Source organism: Schistosoma haematobium, chromosome ZW, assembly GCF_000699445.3.
Source record: "Schistosoma haematobium chromosome ZW, whole genome shotgun sequence".
NCBI lineage: Eukaryota > Metazoa > Platyhelminthes > Trematoda > Strigeidida > Schistosomatidae > Schistosoma > Schistosoma haematobium.
The window spans coordinates 39,456,614-39,472,982 of record NC_067195.1 but is presented as its reverse complement, the minus strand read 5'-3'; the positions used below and the strand labels follow the sequence as shown (position 1 = coordinate 39,472,982).

The window sequence follows — 16,369 nt, the reverse complement described above, 5'->3', positions numbered from 1 at the left end:
TTTATAATATCTGTTTATCAACAGTCTCTCAATGCTTCCCCAGAAGCACTCCTTTTGTTCAGATTGTAGATGAAAACGAGAAAAATTCAGTTCACGATATTTATCGCATTATTAATAAGGGTCTGTATTATATTGTCAAAATTGACGACTGAATTTCGGTTAACTTGATGTACATATCATAATAAAGACTTAAATTTAGTCCTATATATTAACAATGGAATAATGCAAACCCTCACAAGTAATGATATAAATATCATACGTGTTGAACAAGCTAGTGATTATCTGGGCTCGGCGCATAACACGTTTTGGGTCTAAAACTAAAGGTACTGTGTTCAAATTTCGGAGTGAACATCAACATCAAGATGTAGATACAACCAGCGGATGAGCCTCAAATGGGACGATACTAGTTTCCACTGCTAGTGTTCCGTAAATTCTAAACCATGTTATTTATTACTTATTGATGTTGCTCGTCCTTAGTATTTATCTGTACTCCTTTTTCATAAATCTTTAAAAGAGTTTTTTTTTTAAGGACAGGGGTGGCCATCATTATAACTTTGTTTTAATAATCTCCTATTAAGAAGTTATCAGGAATTCATTTACCAATTTTAAAAACAGCTTGATGATAGTAGTGGTTTAAAAGAATCTTCAGAACTAGATCTCTTGTACATTAATGAAGACCCACAACATAGCTTTGGATCATGTCTATTGGTCATGTAGATTAGAAACTTATGGTGGTTGACAATAAACCAAATAAACAATAACTCAATATCATTCTTTATTTAACTGTATTTATCTTTGTCAAAGTAATGTATACAAATGAATTAGTTTCAAGTAAATATAATATTTATGTCTTCTTGAAAGTTCGGCATTATTAAACTGGACGAAGCAAGCCTAGTCTTCCCATCGACATTTTGTTTTCCAAAATACTTCAGACTACTTGCGAGTAGTACCACAACACCTGATGTGTGTAAAAATTTCAATTTTATTTCTAAAAGAAATTAGAATCTTTTCATTTTATTCCTTTATTTCCTATAGTTCATTGGGTAGTATGGGAGTCCCATTGCAATATGAAAGGAATTTTCGATCCAAAGTCAATTATTTTCGTGCTTGTTGTACAAATGCCATGTTAAATGGGCAGACTAAACTTCTTATATCAAGAGATAATTTATTAGAGGACTCGTTTCAACTGGTAAGAACGTTAAATAGTGCATAAATATTTTAATTTTTTAAAGAAAAAAAGCCAGTTTCCTGTACGCTAATGCGCGATTTCTGTATAATTTTTTTTGAAACTATGATATTCGATGGTGAGTGGTACAACACTAAGTTTTATGGCTTTATCAGTGCTCATCATTTCTCAGTAGGTGAGAGTTTCTTGACTAAATTTTGATGACTAAGAGAACAACGTATAATAGTCATTCCAATTCTTATTAGAATTTTTTTCTGTTTGAACAAAGCAGATCGTTATTCAGTTATTCTGGACCTCTAATTGCGATGATAGCCTTAGTAATTAGTGATTTCAGCATGTTTAACAGAGTGATGAACGGAATACTCCCCCCCCCCATATTTTGACGTAGTGTCTCATAAGAGAAGATTAGATAAGTCCGTTTAAAGATTCTAAATAAACTTATCACTTCTAATTACAGTATCAAATCACTGACCAGAGGAAAGTAACATGAAAACTAAACTTCAAATAAAACAAAAGAATTTTAGAATCCCGTCATATGTTATGATACAACCACAATAACAGAAACATATCAATGTAGCAAGACACCCGTTGATTAAAGTTGAAAACTGTTTAACTCTTTTTAAATAATTCGAAACTTTAAGCTTTGTATATACCATGATTTTTGTAGTTTTCTTGTTATAACTAACGTGCACATTTTGAGATCGTGATTCGCAAAATAAAATCTAGAGACAGTTTAAACATTGTCTGAAATTTCCAATTCTTATTTGAATCAGGAATTGATAAGAATTCTCTGATAAAGCTATATGAATGAGTATATCTATAGAAAAAGTTGATTTTTGCATTGAGCACCAAAAAGAACTGCACAAAAATATAAATGCTTTTTATAGATAATAACCATCTAAAGTCTATCGAGTATTCATAGCATCCTTTACATTAATATTTAATTATATTTTCCTAGTTAGCTTAATTTACTTGTTAGTAACAGGTCATAATTAAATTATTTAATGTTTATTATGAACATTTTCACTTCGACCACCTTAAACTATCTTCTAACACTTTAGGTATCCCAAATGTCTTCATCTGGTTTAAGAAGACGTTTATCTATAACATTTCTACATGAAGAAGGTTTGGATTACGGTGGAGTAGCCAGGTATATGAACATTTTCGAATTGATTGTATTATGGCACTTGATATCACTATAACACTTGTCTTAAATAACTGAGTTTCTATGTAATTACATGGTAAAATTTCAAACTATTCGCATATTCTCGATTCACACGGTTATGTTGATAATTTTAGGTAATTCTGATTACTAACTAACACAAAATGGAAAAGCAGAGAACACTAAGCAGCATGTGCTACACTCCTGACTATATTAAGAGGAAACAATTTTCTTGTATGTTCTACCTTATAATGTTTTTGTAATGGTGGATGTCAGTACAATATAACCTACCACTAATAATAATCCTCATTTAGCAGGTTACGTTCTGTATAACTGTTTACTTAAACTCCGTTAATCATGTCAGTTTTTGCAGTATGTTATCACTCAGAATTTGCCACTTATTTTGTAAATCATTTCTTAAGTAACATGTTGTTCAGCCTTCTGGGGATGTTTTTATCAAATTTAGTCCTAATATGATGAATTGGTCAACGTACACCAAGATAAAGTAATTCTGTAGAAATTGTATGTCAACCGATTTCATATAACTCACGAAACCTAGTAAGACGTATGATAAATATACTGATTGCTTTTCTTTTACTGTTCTTGTCTTATTTTTAAAAATAATCAAATCTGCTCTTGCGATCTCTTTGCATTTATTATTATTATTATTATTATTATCTGTCGGTTTTTTTCCTTACTAAAATAACCGAAGTCATGTATACAAAGCTTTGTTTTTATTTTTGTCTCACTCATTTTGATATTCAGTATATCGTGGAAATGACAAAATTCAGAATCACTTATGTGTTTATATAACTGAATTATTGTCTTTTTGTCCAGAGAATGGTTCTATCGTCTTTCAAGAGAAATTTTAAACCCAATGTTTGGCTTGTTTGAGTATACTGGAACAGATTATGCCTTACAAGTAAATCCAGCCTCTCATGTTAATCCAAATCATATGGCGTATTTTCGATTCGTTGGACGCTTTATTGGTATGGTAAGTTGAACCTCGTACGTGTATTTTTTTAATAACTCATTACTCAGTTTTAAATCAACAGGTGAACTGAAGCGTACGCTTTAAAATAATTTAAGATGGATTGTATGATTCATTTTAAGATGTAATTAAGTGACCTCTTTTAATACCTACAGAACTTGCCCTCACTATGGAATCAACTGAAAAAATGTGTGAGAGTAGTGTTTATGTAAAATGCGAAAAAATGAATCGATGTCCTCATCCATTTCGACAAACAGATGAAGTTGTATTTTAGTGTTCATTTCGTGAAGATTTTGTTCGAATTTCAGTTGTTGTGTAATATGTTTCAAACCCTTTTCGTATTTTCAAGATTTGTTTTAGTTTTCCTATCTGACAAAACTTATCCATAACAAATAATCTATTTCAACCTTTTTTCATATTTACTCATATCTAGTTTAAATAATTTTTAATTAATGTTATGTACAAAATGCATTAACCTCTCCATTCATCATAAAATCTTAGTGTTATTTCTGCAACCATATGAAATACATTCGTACTCTTCCACAGTCGTTGTCTGCTAATACTACAATTGGTTTCTTCTATACCTTGCTCTATACTAATAGTAAACACGAGTAAATATAAATGTAACTACAGGCTGTATTTAATCTAATGTCTTATTTTACCTAATTGTTACCATCCAGAATTTGTGTAATCCGCTAATTCAAGATCACAGGGACAGAGTTATACTGTCATGATTCCTGTTCCTAAATTATCTTTTGTCCACTGTTAAAATTTTGTCCTGTGTTATACCATAAACAATTCCTCAATAAATAACAAATGAGGTTAACGTACTAATCAAGGGGTAAGGAAGAACAAAATTTTATGGGTCAGATAATAGTCCAATTGACAGATATGAAGAATCCATTTTTTTGTGACACAATCCTTCTATAGACATACATTTTCCATATAAATAATTCCTCGTAAATTTGTCACTACTTGATTGTGTGACCTGCAAGTTCTATTTTCGTTTTGATTGATCAATTCTAATTAAGATTCTATAATGTGTATCGGAGGGGGAATTTCCTGTTTTACTTACTACTGATAATTTAATATAATAAAATTCAAATGTCAACAACAGCGAGAACTTCATTCATAACAGTAATTGATGTTCTTGTTTTGATGAAATTTACAAAAGATGAGGAACCGTATAGAAAAAAACTGAGATTTCTAGATATTCATTTCTACGGTTGCATCTTTATGCATCCAATAAATGGGTGTGATTTTTTGTGTTCTAGCTTCAAAATATTAAAGCTGAAGTGTTACGTTAGTATGGCAACGAAACACTAATCTTAACAAGTTTGTTTTTTAACTGCAACAACAAGCGATAATTCACCTCATCAAATTTGTTCATATTTAGTAGTCAGTTTACGGAAGATTAACTGAGCTAAACATGCTAACTAGTTGTTCAGAACTTCGGCCTGAATATGTTCAAACTAATTTACAACTTACCACCTATAAAAATACCCTTACTTGTCGGGTTCGTTTAAATCACACGTTTCCTGTCAGATTTTTTTTCGTGTATGATTATCTGAAAATTAATATAAACATTTCCTTGTTTATCCATCCAGATTTAAATTTTTATTTACATATTTAATAGAAAGAGTTTGGAGTATGTACTTTTTGTCCAACCTAACTTTTATTTTATCCTATGTTCGTCTAAATTTCACCAAGAGAAGAAATATATATATACCTCTCCAATTAATATTTGTGTGTACCACATGTTTATAAAATTCTTATTGAACACTATGGGCATATGGATATCACTGTAACCGTTAGTTTTTGTATTAGGATTACGGGAAAAATTGTAACTTCGTATGTATATTACTTAGCTATTTAACTTTGAACTAACGCATGGCCAGGCTCATATTGATTTTAGTTGCTCGGTTCGGAAAATCCAAATAAATCCATATTGTATAATTAGGTAATCAAATTTTATTTATTGTAATCTGACCACTATATTTTAATGTTGGGCACTTTAAGAAAATTGTCAAAAAGAAGCTCTGGATATAGGCTTTGTGCACTAGTGGGTACTTCTCAGTAGATGAGCATTTAGGTTATCTATCTGCTTATAAATGTCCTTTGCTTCACATATCTATTTTACAAATGAATTTAGCAAATCAAATAAATTGTGTATATACGAATTTATATTAACCAGTCCTTCTCAGTATAATTCTATTCTTTAAATCTATATTTCAGGCACTTTTTCATGGTCGCTGCATTGATGGTGGGCTTACTCTTGCTTTTTATAAGCAAATTTTGAAGCGGAAATTAACATTAGAAGACCTTGGCCATACGGATCACAGTTATTATCAATCGTTAATTTATGTCAGGTAAGATTGGATTTCGTTTAAAAAACAAAAGCAAGTCTGGAAACTCAATACACAAATACGTACTTTAAAAATTTCACATTGATCAGGGAGCCTTATCTACAACTCAGCTTCCTATTTTTTAACGTCACCAAAGTGTTGTTATCTCTAGCTTAAAACGGACCTGTTTTACTTAGTGTGAAATTATTTCAGTCTCAACTGACGCCTTTTATGATCTGATTACATACACAAATTAGTTGCTTGATGCTTTCTTCCTAAGGCTTTGGATGAAATAGATGTAGGCAATGTTCTTTTTAATTGCCCCCCCTCGTTTGTTTATTCATGAGAGTTTGAGCTTGTTGATTGGCCAATTGTTTTCTCTGTACTTTTTTCTATTCATTATTTAGAGATAATCCAGTTGATGAGTGTGATTTGGACTTGTACTTTATTGGAACCTATGATCTTTTAGGCGCTTTGCGTGAAGACGAACTTATTGAAGGTGGCAAAGATATTAAAGTGACTGAGGAAAATAAATCCGATTATATCAGGTACACAAATTTATTACCTACTAAAAGATTACGTATGTCTACTAAATTATGTATAGAAAGCTCCGGTCTCTTTTTTTTTAGACAATTCTCTAGAGATTAATATTTGTTTTTTTGTATGTTTATGATTTATGTGTAATTACGAATTTCATAGAATCGCAACTAAAATCTCCATTACATGAGGCTTTTATTGTGGAACTTAAATGTTGGATCCTATTTCATCCTAGTTACGACTGAAGTGCACAAAATCTGACTGAGTTCATAATAGCTTCAAGTAAAGATAGAAACTGACCAAGTCTATTGCGATAACGAAGATCCTATATTCGCACATAGTGTTGAAGGTAAATTGACTTTGATTTGTGGCGACCAATCATCATAGCTGTCATGTCGATTTGTTTACGATACACAACGATCAGTCTATTGTCTTTCGTAAGAACTTTGTTTACGTCACCTGTGGCTGTGGTTTCCAATCAAAATTTGCCTTGTGTTTACTGTTCTAATCTGTCATTTTCGTCCTTTCTCTAGATGACTTAAACTGAACCAATAGAGTTGAGAAGGGTTTATTGGGGATGAAGGTATTTCTTAATCTTCTTTCGACGAGTATAAAGCAATTATTTATTCCACGAATGCATTTATTAACTTATTTGATACTTCAATAAAATCATCGATAGAATGGCGTCTTCACTCGCCTCATGTTAATCAATCACATTTGATATAGTGCTTGTTACTACTTCTTACTTATAAACTTTTCGAAAATAACTGGTGAAAACTTACCAAATATCTCTCTTAAGTAATCAGTAGCGAACTATTCCATAATGATATGCAATTGGCAGTAAGTACTCTCACATTTTCAACACGACCTTAGCTACTGCCTTGACGTGGTGGTCGAGCTTATCTATTGGGATGATCCGACCGAGCTATATTGCCTAGGACACTTGCTCCTTTATATCGTACCATGCTAGGCAGGTTGGTTGGAGAATGGTACGCCTGAAAGGTCCGGGGACGGAGTAGTACTGGTGACTGTCCAGGGGTGTGTTCACTGCCTAGCACTCTGCTGTGTTCTTCCTTAAGACCGTAAGGGGATGGTCTATGAAATTAGAAGGCGTTTGCAGGCTGCAAGTTTCTAATCATAGGTGTCTTCGATGCTTTTTCGCTTGCGTTTCCTGGAAAGACCGAATGAGCGATGTTGAAATTAGGTATGGAGTACTTGGCAAACGTGCTAAATCGAGTGGTAAGACAGTGAATCTTCTTTGATCCATATGTTTCGGACATATGTTAAATAAAGTTAACCACCACCTACCTCAATCAGCGATGCTTACTTGTGCAGACGGAGATTAAAAGAAAGGTAGGGGAGGACAAACCGAAATGTGGCATCAGTCCATGAAATTATCGATTGTTGATTTGAACCATGTTGAAAAGTGAAAACTACCTGTTTGGAGTCCGTGTGATAACGGCCATCAGTGGTTGAACACTAAATAATATGACTGAGAATCGCTCACTATGGCCCAGATTCATTCACTCTTCATCTCCTCGATCTTGAATTCCAGTATCTTTTCATGTCTGTCTTTTCAAACCGTTTTCTCAATATCTGTTTATCATTGCCACCACATTATTCCGATCTCTTTTGTTATTCTCGTCTTGTCGTGGTAATCAGGTATGACAACTTTAACAGACGCGAATCTGTGCCATGCTTTCTGTTGATTATCTCTGTCCGCCAAAGTTTTTAATAAGATTGGCTGTTTGAATGGAACAACAAAATTATTGTGTAACCTTCACACAATAATTGATATTTGTCAGTAATTTCGCGTAATTATTTAAGTCCCTTGTCTACTTGTAAAAAATCTTTTGTGATGTGAAAAGTAGTTTTATATAGAATTAAGTTACTATAGTTCATAAAGTACTGATTAATTTCACTTAAAAAGTATTCTACTTAGCCCAGTTGTATGTAAAGAGTAAATTCGTGAGTAGAATAATCGACTAAGGTCACCGCAGTGAATATACTTGACAAATATTCTTGTAGCTCTTATGTCTTGAGAGCAAGCGACGACGTTCATCTGCCGACCCCTCATAAATATGATTAATCATATGGATGAAGATTTTTATCTGCTTAACTATGTCTCATTGATTTAGGCACTTTATTTTCAAATTGCAAAGTAATAAAAGTCATTTGTCTGCAGATAATAAATGTGTCTCACACCATAACTCTTAGTACATCAGCTTCTACGTGATTACGAAATGTTCTGCTCTAACATTTGTCAAACATTCTTCGGTAAATATTTAATAATTTTGATGATGTCTAACCGAAAACTTTTATTTCGAACACTATCTACGCATAATTTTAGACTGATGGTTGATTGGCGATTCAACAGAGGAGTAAAAAAACAAACAGAAGAAATTCACAAAGGTATTTTTGAAGTACTAAATCCCGAGTGGCTGGAATTATTCGATGAGCGTGAACTTGAAGTAGGTCTTTTGAGAAAGTTCGAATGACTTCAAATGTTCTACTGTACTATATCTAGTATTGTCGTAATTCTCTGTGCTGAGTATACATCCCATAATTAACCTATATTTGATATTCTCGCACATATGTTTCTTCAGCATTTTAGCTTGATTAATAGTGTTTTAGACTTCACCTCAGTAAATTTTCAGGGCTTCATTTATGAAGCTGGCAGTAATTATGTTTGGCGAGTGATAATAACTAACTGAAGTAACATAATGAAATGAAAGTTTAACGTTCACACCATTAAACCTCAGATGTGAAAAAAGTTTTTATTCCCACGACATGGTACACAAAATCGACTAGATAAACTGCAAAAAATGTACAATCTCAGTTTCCTCTCCACCATCTACTGTTATACATTCTTATGTTATTATAGGTTGACTAATTTGTTTGCTTTCTTCACAATAAATTACATACACTACAGTATTACAATCAAATTCAACCTTAAAAATCGATCATCTCAATGTTGGGTGTTGGCAGACGTTACACGTCAACATGAGCATAACTCTTGTTAATCAAACTAATCACTTTTATGTTTGTATGTGTGCCTAAAAATCTATCCGTTTCCACTACCTTCTGTTTCATTTACAGAAATTCTTATTTATCTCAACCCTTTTTCATAATTACACCATTAAAATGTGTTATTTATAGACCCTGTATGGATTATTGATTCATTAGCTTTCCTTTGTTCTCTGTATATTATTTCTTATTGTTGTTCGCTTTGTTCACTTATTGCCTTCTCGTTAATTAATTCATATGCTGTATGCGTATTATTAACTAGTACTTTTTCTTTCAAAATAATATGTTGGTCAATCCAATAACTAAATTTTCTGTTAGTTGTAAAGATTAGTATTTCAATGTCTATTATTTGGACTGAAAAGGACAATTAGTACAAATAAACACCAAAATAAATATGTGCCACACAAATAAGTGAGTTAAATTGTGAATAGACAGATCAAGGAATGTGAATATGATAAAAAAAAAGCAATTAAATCAGATGAAATTATCAAAACAAACACCACAGTAATAGACTTAATAACTATCAATGGTCGTAAAAAAAACACTGGCCATAAATAATCACACTCATACCTCTGACAGCACCTTGTTCACCATCAAACCCCTTCATTACTTCTTAATATTTCTCCAGTCTTCACTATCAACACTTCTCGTGTATTTTTATCACTACTACTACTATCAGGTTAACCATAAAGTGATATCCGATTCGAAACAGCCTGGTATAGATGTTCAAACAACAACGAGATTTGCTAGTAACTTGAACCAAATTTCTAGAAGTACTAGTGGATTCAAGCAGTGTGTACTGGATAGATAGAGGCGTGAGCACTAACCCTGACAGGCTCAAAGAATAATTGGTAGCCAAGGCACCTTGAGCATAGACTGACAAAAAGCTTGTGCAATGATTATGAGCTGTAAAAGTCCATGAAAGAAGAGATTGAAAAAGGAACATCAAGGAAGCAGGTATTAGAAAGGCAGGTGGTGGTGAACTATATTATCCATTCTCAATCTAGGAGATTAGATAGATAGCGAAAATACTAGGGAAGAATTCAACTGACCTCCGGTTAGCTACCCTTCAGTTATACTCTATCTCTAACTCTTATTGAAGCTGAAAGGATAATAGATTACAGAAAATGAAGTAGGTTAACAGGCCTTGATGGTTTAACCCCGTAGATAGTGGTCCAGTTTTACTAGTTAAATTGATTGAGATATTGGCCAGAGTTTGGGAACTGGATGTAATCCAATCTGACTGGTCTCGACGACTGATCGTTGCCGTCTATAAAAAAAAATGAAATCCCTTTTGTGACAACCACAAAAGGATCGATTTGACGAACATAGTGTCTGAAATACTAGCCTTTCTAACTATTCGACTCTCAAATAAAGCTTGTGAAGACCAATCTTGGGAAATCAGGCTGGTTTCAGACATGGACGCGAGTGTGCTGACCGAATATTCGCCCTTCGTCAAGTACTGAAATATAGATATACTTTCTAACATTTGACTGTTGTTGTATTCCTTGTTCTTGAGGCAGCATTCGATCGTCTTGATAGACACACTTTACGGAGGTATCTGGCATTGAAAGGTACATCAATGAAGAACACTTATCTTTACTCAGTACCCTAAATATAATCTTAGTATTGCTCATTTGTTAGTGTCAATATGCTTGAGCAATCCTTTGAAGAAGTCTATAATCAAATAATAGTGTTGAACAGCCATCCTCTGTTACTAATGGCTTTGTTTTACGCTGTTAAAGTAAAAGCAAGCGATTTATTTTAATAGTTCACTATTACTTAAAAGTTTTAGCTCACCACCGTATAATTATTTCAGACCGCTGTTTATCGTTCTCTTCTTTTTATTTTGAAGCTCCTATTATCCGGTATGCCAGAGATTGATGTTGACGATTGGGAAAAGAATACGGTCTACATAAAGTACACACGATCAAGTAAACAGATTATTTGGTTTTGGAAGGTAAACAAATGTGCCAACTTTCCATCTGTCTGTGTTTATGTGTGTGTGTGCCCGTACCATAACATATATTACATTTCATTTCATGATATTCATTATACTAAAGGGTAGCTATATAAGTAGAATTTGATACTTTACACTGAGTGGTATCTAATAATTAATTTTAGCCTATATCATGGGAACTACTTTGTAAGAAATTAATCCTTCTGTTAATTATACATTCACAAATGTACATTTATGAACATGAGTTAGTCTAAAAAGAAATTTTTCTGCACTGCAACGTTCACCTTTCTTGTCTTATGACGTATTCTGTTGCCGATGAAAACCAGAATCTTTTTCTCAGGAAAAATCAAGGATATTTACATAATTCCTTTACAGTCTTTTGTTGTGATCCTACTAAAGAAATCAATCTGAGCTATGTTCATTTATTAATTTATTTAATCTTTGTTGGTCCGTTAAACTTGTCAATTATTGCGTAAATTGCAGAAAGCCGTTTACCAACTAAATGAATTGAGTATCGAAAACATCATTTTATTATCATAACATTTGTACTCAAATCGTTTTAAGCTATATACATAGAGCTGATAGCTCCAAATTCATTCTCGTTGTTTAAAAAATGTTGTAGACATGCTTTAAGACCGAACTTATTACTTTATACTTCTCATTGTTTAGGTTTCTTGATATTCTTACATTATCACACATGTTTCTGAATTATTGTTAATGTCTTCACAAAAGATCTTATCTGAACAAATGCACTGAATTTCTGTGTGCTTCCTTCCCCAATCGACAACTCTATTCACTATAGTAGTAGTTATATCATCCGAGAAAGTAATTTTAGCTCCTATGTTCATCTACTTACTAACTGATTGATTTCTAAGGATCGACGTTTCATGCTTAGTAAATTCATATTTATTTCTCATGAATTTGTAACGTTAACCTTTATGATACTTGACCGAGACATTGTATTGAACAAATTTGTGTTAATTTGACCTTAGATAGACGTTTCATCATAAATCTATTTGTATTAGTAGTATGTTCATATCGTTTCAAATCATGTTATGATTGTAGTGAAATTTAATGGAATAGAGTGACTGATAATTTTTCCTAATATTCCGAAGCAATAATTTCCGGTGTCCTTGAAAAGAATCGCGGTTAAACTTAACAACCATTTGTTTGATTTTTTAAAAAGATAGATGTGTGTCGAAAATCAAGTCCCAAACTTGTTTAACTTTTTTCTGACAAGCTATTTTTCTAATCACAATTTATTTGTACTCTTAGATATTTTGTTCATGGCTATTCTATCTATTCTTTCCTCTGAATTGTTTTATTTCATGAAGTTGATTCGAAAACTTGATAATGAACATCGTGCTCGTCTTCTACAATTCGTCACAGGTACCTGTCATTTACCATTAGGAGGCTTCTCTGAATTAACTGGTGAGTAGTAACTTCCGCAATATATCGACCGAATAATTTCTCTCCTGTAATTAATGTGAAGTGTGTAAATTTTTCACCGGATTTTTAAAATATCAATCACTAACAATGGTTAAAGTTGAATCAATATTTGGCATACAACTTTGTGACTAATTGCATTTATTTAGTTTCAATTTAATATATTTATTATTAGTTATTGAACTAAAAGTCACTTATAGTCATGATGTTGAGTGCTTTTTTATTTTGTCCGATTAAATATATGATTCATATTTTTATCTACTGAACTTGCACTGGAAGAACTTACAGAAATCGATTATTTCAAGTGATAATTGACTGAAGTATGGGTTGGATTCTTCTCATTTGTTAATCATGTATTAATTTGAATTCATGAGGTTAAGGGTAATAACACTTTATGCAGTGCATTAAATGAGTTAACCAAACCAGATCACACTAAAAACTCCAAATGGTTAATCAAAAAATTTGCACCGTTGCAGTCTATGATTTGTAGTGAGTGTTTAGCTTTGTAGTCAGAATATTTTTCAGTAGTAATTGTGATACCAATAAATACACTTGATTGTCATTAATTTCTTTCCCTTTTTAGGCAGTGGTGGTCGTCAGTTATTTTGTATAGAGCGTACAGGCGATGAACAATGGCTACCACGTAGTCACACATGCTTCAACCGGTTAGATTTACCGCCATACAATTCGTACGATCAATTGTGCGAAAAACTGCAAATGGCAATTGAAGAAACTAAGGGATTTGGGCAAGAATAAATCTAACCTCCTCTATGACTTTCCCTTAAAAACACTTAAATTATAATGTTATTTTTATTGTGTATATTCCAGTAATCATCTATCACAGTAATGATTGATGAGAAACGTTTTGTGGAGGTTAGAGTAGGCGGTGAAGTGGTAAAATCAGTGGTATACTGTGTTTTGAATAAACTGTGATCTATTACCAATTAGTAATCTTTTTTTAGTATGTAATTTCCGTTTTCTCTTTTCGATTACCATTATTATTATTATTATTATTGTCTCTGGGTAATGAAAATTATTTTATTAAATATTTTTTTCTAAATTTTGTTTTACTGATTTTGTCTTCAATTTACATACGATACTCTCTACATATGTGTACCCAAAGATATGTTTTGCTTTTATGCTAAATTCATCAAACAAATTATGTTCGTTTGTTTGCGAACAAAACGTGTCAGATGATATGGCTCTCGTTACTTTCCCAGTTGTCAATGAATTGGCCTTATCATTGACTGATTTAATTAGACTAAAAACACAATGCATCATTAAAAACTAATGATATTGGACTTCTTCAACCTTTGGATAAAATTTACATCAATAAGTTTATAAGGCATTTGAAATTTTGAGACTCTGAAGAGAACTTGCAACTTAAATGAATACTTTTGGTAGTTATTTCATCTCATGTCATCCAGAATAATATTGATTTGTAATTAAACCATTTGGATCAGAGAACGCGACACTATCAAAAGCTTATCGTTTATGTCAATATGAACACGATTAGGATTAAATTGAAACATCCACCAGTACTAAGATTCTAAATTAGATAAACGTGAAAACAATAAGTAATTTATGGCATTTAATAGTTAGTGTAATTTTTTGCAGTTACTTCAGAAGTGTATGCCCGTAATGTTTGTAACCTTAAAGTATAACCCGAAAAACTTTCCTTAGCTTACTTTGATATACTCTCAAAATTGCTGGTGTCCATAGCATATTCATATGTCATTCCTTCAGCGATCAGAATTTCACGTGGACTACTGGCCTAGAGTTAGTGCTTTTCAACTTTCTTAAAGGAATATTCTCTCCACTAATACCATTCCAGTCTCAAACGTCCGCTCATCTTTCTTAAGGAACTCCTATATCACGTTACCTGAGTAAATGTGTTTCCCATCTCAGAGGATAAAAGGTTTATTTTATATGAAAGTATCTTAAATAACAAAGAAATTGAAATATTTCTACTTCGACCTAACCAGTAGAATCTACATTTTTTTAATCCTAGCCCTCGACGTGTTAGCGCATCATACACTCGAACTCATCAGATTGAGCCCAGATACTTTAAAACTCTGAAAACGCGTCTTTGGTGTGAATTGTACATCACGGACTCTTATTCGCAACTTCTTGAAATACTCCCAATTCACTCTCCAGATCTTGATCCATAAATTACATTCCATTAGCACTTACCTGTAGACCATAAATTATCAGTTTGGAACTAAGCGCCGAAACGCTACTAATCTACCGGGTTTTTATAACAGTTGTTCATATGCTTCTAGACTGGAAGGTTCAACTAATGTAAAAAATATCTGTGATGATGAACAATATTTATTTGTTACCTTTACCTAATTTGTAACTCATATCACCCGGGATATAGTCACAGATGAGTTCTACCACTAAATGAATGAATTCAGACAAGCCCTTTCATCGTAAAGCTAGTTGATAACTTAGATCTTCAGGTTAGCAGTTAGGATACAAGAAAATCATTCGAATGTCCAGTGTTGACTGGTAGATCACAAATAGCAATGGCTGTATTCTGTATAATTTTGGAGTTCCAAATCTATTTTTACTCGATGTCATCTTACTCTTTTGTCATCCCCAATATGCCGCACAAAGTTTTCCTTCTTTAACTTAGGCCTGGACGTAACTAATATGGTCAATAACTGGTAGTATAATTAAATAACGAACTCCTTTCTGTCAATCCTCTTGTATATCACAAATTAATCTTCGTTTCGATGGTTAACAGATTCTCTGCCCTAAATGGTTGATTTATACAAATCGTCTATTGTTACCTCTGCAGTCGAATATCAAATAGAGATAGGTTTAGGATTATCTAATAAACCATCAAAAACTTATAGATGAAGGGAAAATTGGCTTTCTAATTTACTAAACATTAAACTTACAAACACTAATTTTTATGAGCTAGAAACATAATTGACAATCTTCAGGATCATCTAGAACACTGGGTAGAGCACTTCAATAGTCAATCTACGTGGGGTATCACCGTACAATTGTCCCGTTCTCTTTCATTACCTATCCGCCTAAAGCATAGGGGTTTCTGATGGAAATCCGAATGCTCAATCACTGCAAATCAACCTACTCAAGACACCTGAATCAGGATTTTTCGTTAATGGAAGTGGTTATTGTACCAATGCTCTTAAAACCCTAATTTATGCAACGATCGTCAGTTACCACATAAAAACTGGCCTGCAAAAATCAGCCCAGTTTTTATTTAAATCTTCAATGTATTACTCACATCTCCACCGTCTGCCAAATTACTTGGCCACCATCACATGTACCAATAGTTGTGTTTCTTGACATGAGTGCTACTTTCATTTCACTGGAGTGAATACTGTGGAATCGTAGATTTGAGATTGATGCATATGATATGCTTACAGACATCTTGAAAACCTAAACAATTAGTGGAATTTTATATATCCAGATTATAGACTTCTGTGGGCTACTTTCGCGGATGCTTCGATACTATCTTATAGGAAATGCTCGAGCGAGGCAAATAATAAAACCAGATTTTCATAACTAGATTTCCACCTCTATACAACTAATACATTGCTCCGTGATGTATTATAATCCCTCTATAAATTCAGTAGGATTATTTCATCTTATCTAGCGCAATCTTAATCTCATCATAAGGAAATATTTTTTTAATTTCTATAGCAATACGTTCTATTTTCTTTGGGCTGAGACTAATAAA

The 16,369-nt window shown here is 32.8% G+C and overlaps 1 protein-coding gene across 3 annotated transcripts in view; it reads left to right on the top strand.

The window, feature by feature from the left end:
* WWP1_1 (WW domain containing E3 ubiquitin protein ligase 1) overlaps nucleotides 1-14,037 on the top strand; it is a 31,405-nt gene extending 17,368 nt beyond the window's left edge. The window contains exons 8-16 of one of the 3 annotated variants that reach the window (XM_012938279.3): nucleotides 1,036-1,189; nucleotides 2,248-2,336; nucleotides 3,186-3,342; nucleotides 5,575-5,708; nucleotides 6,092-6,232; nucleotides 8,572-8,692; nucleotides 11,104-11,208; nucleotides 12,543-12,639; nucleotides 13,238-14,037. In XM_012938279.3, coding sequence (XP_012793733.2) covers nucleotides 1,036-1,189; nucleotides 2,248-2,336; nucleotides 3,186-3,342; nucleotides 5,575-5,708; nucleotides 6,092-6,232; nucleotides 8,572-8,692; nucleotides 11,104-11,208; nucleotides 12,543-12,639; nucleotides 13,238-13,410 — 1,171 coding nt within the window. In that variant the 3' untranslated portion in view covers nucleotides 13,411-14,037. Of the gene's footprint in view, nucleotides 1-1,035; nucleotides 1,190-2,247; nucleotides 2,337-3,185; nucleotides 3,343-5,574; nucleotides 5,709-6,091; nucleotides 6,233-8,571; nucleotides 11,209-12,542; nucleotides 12,640-13,237 lie in introns of all 3 variants that reach the window. The other 2 variants (XM_051211341.1, XM_051211340.1) reach the window with 2 other exon arrangements.
* The last annotated feature ends 2,332 nt before the right edge of the window (nucleotides 14,038-16,369 follow it).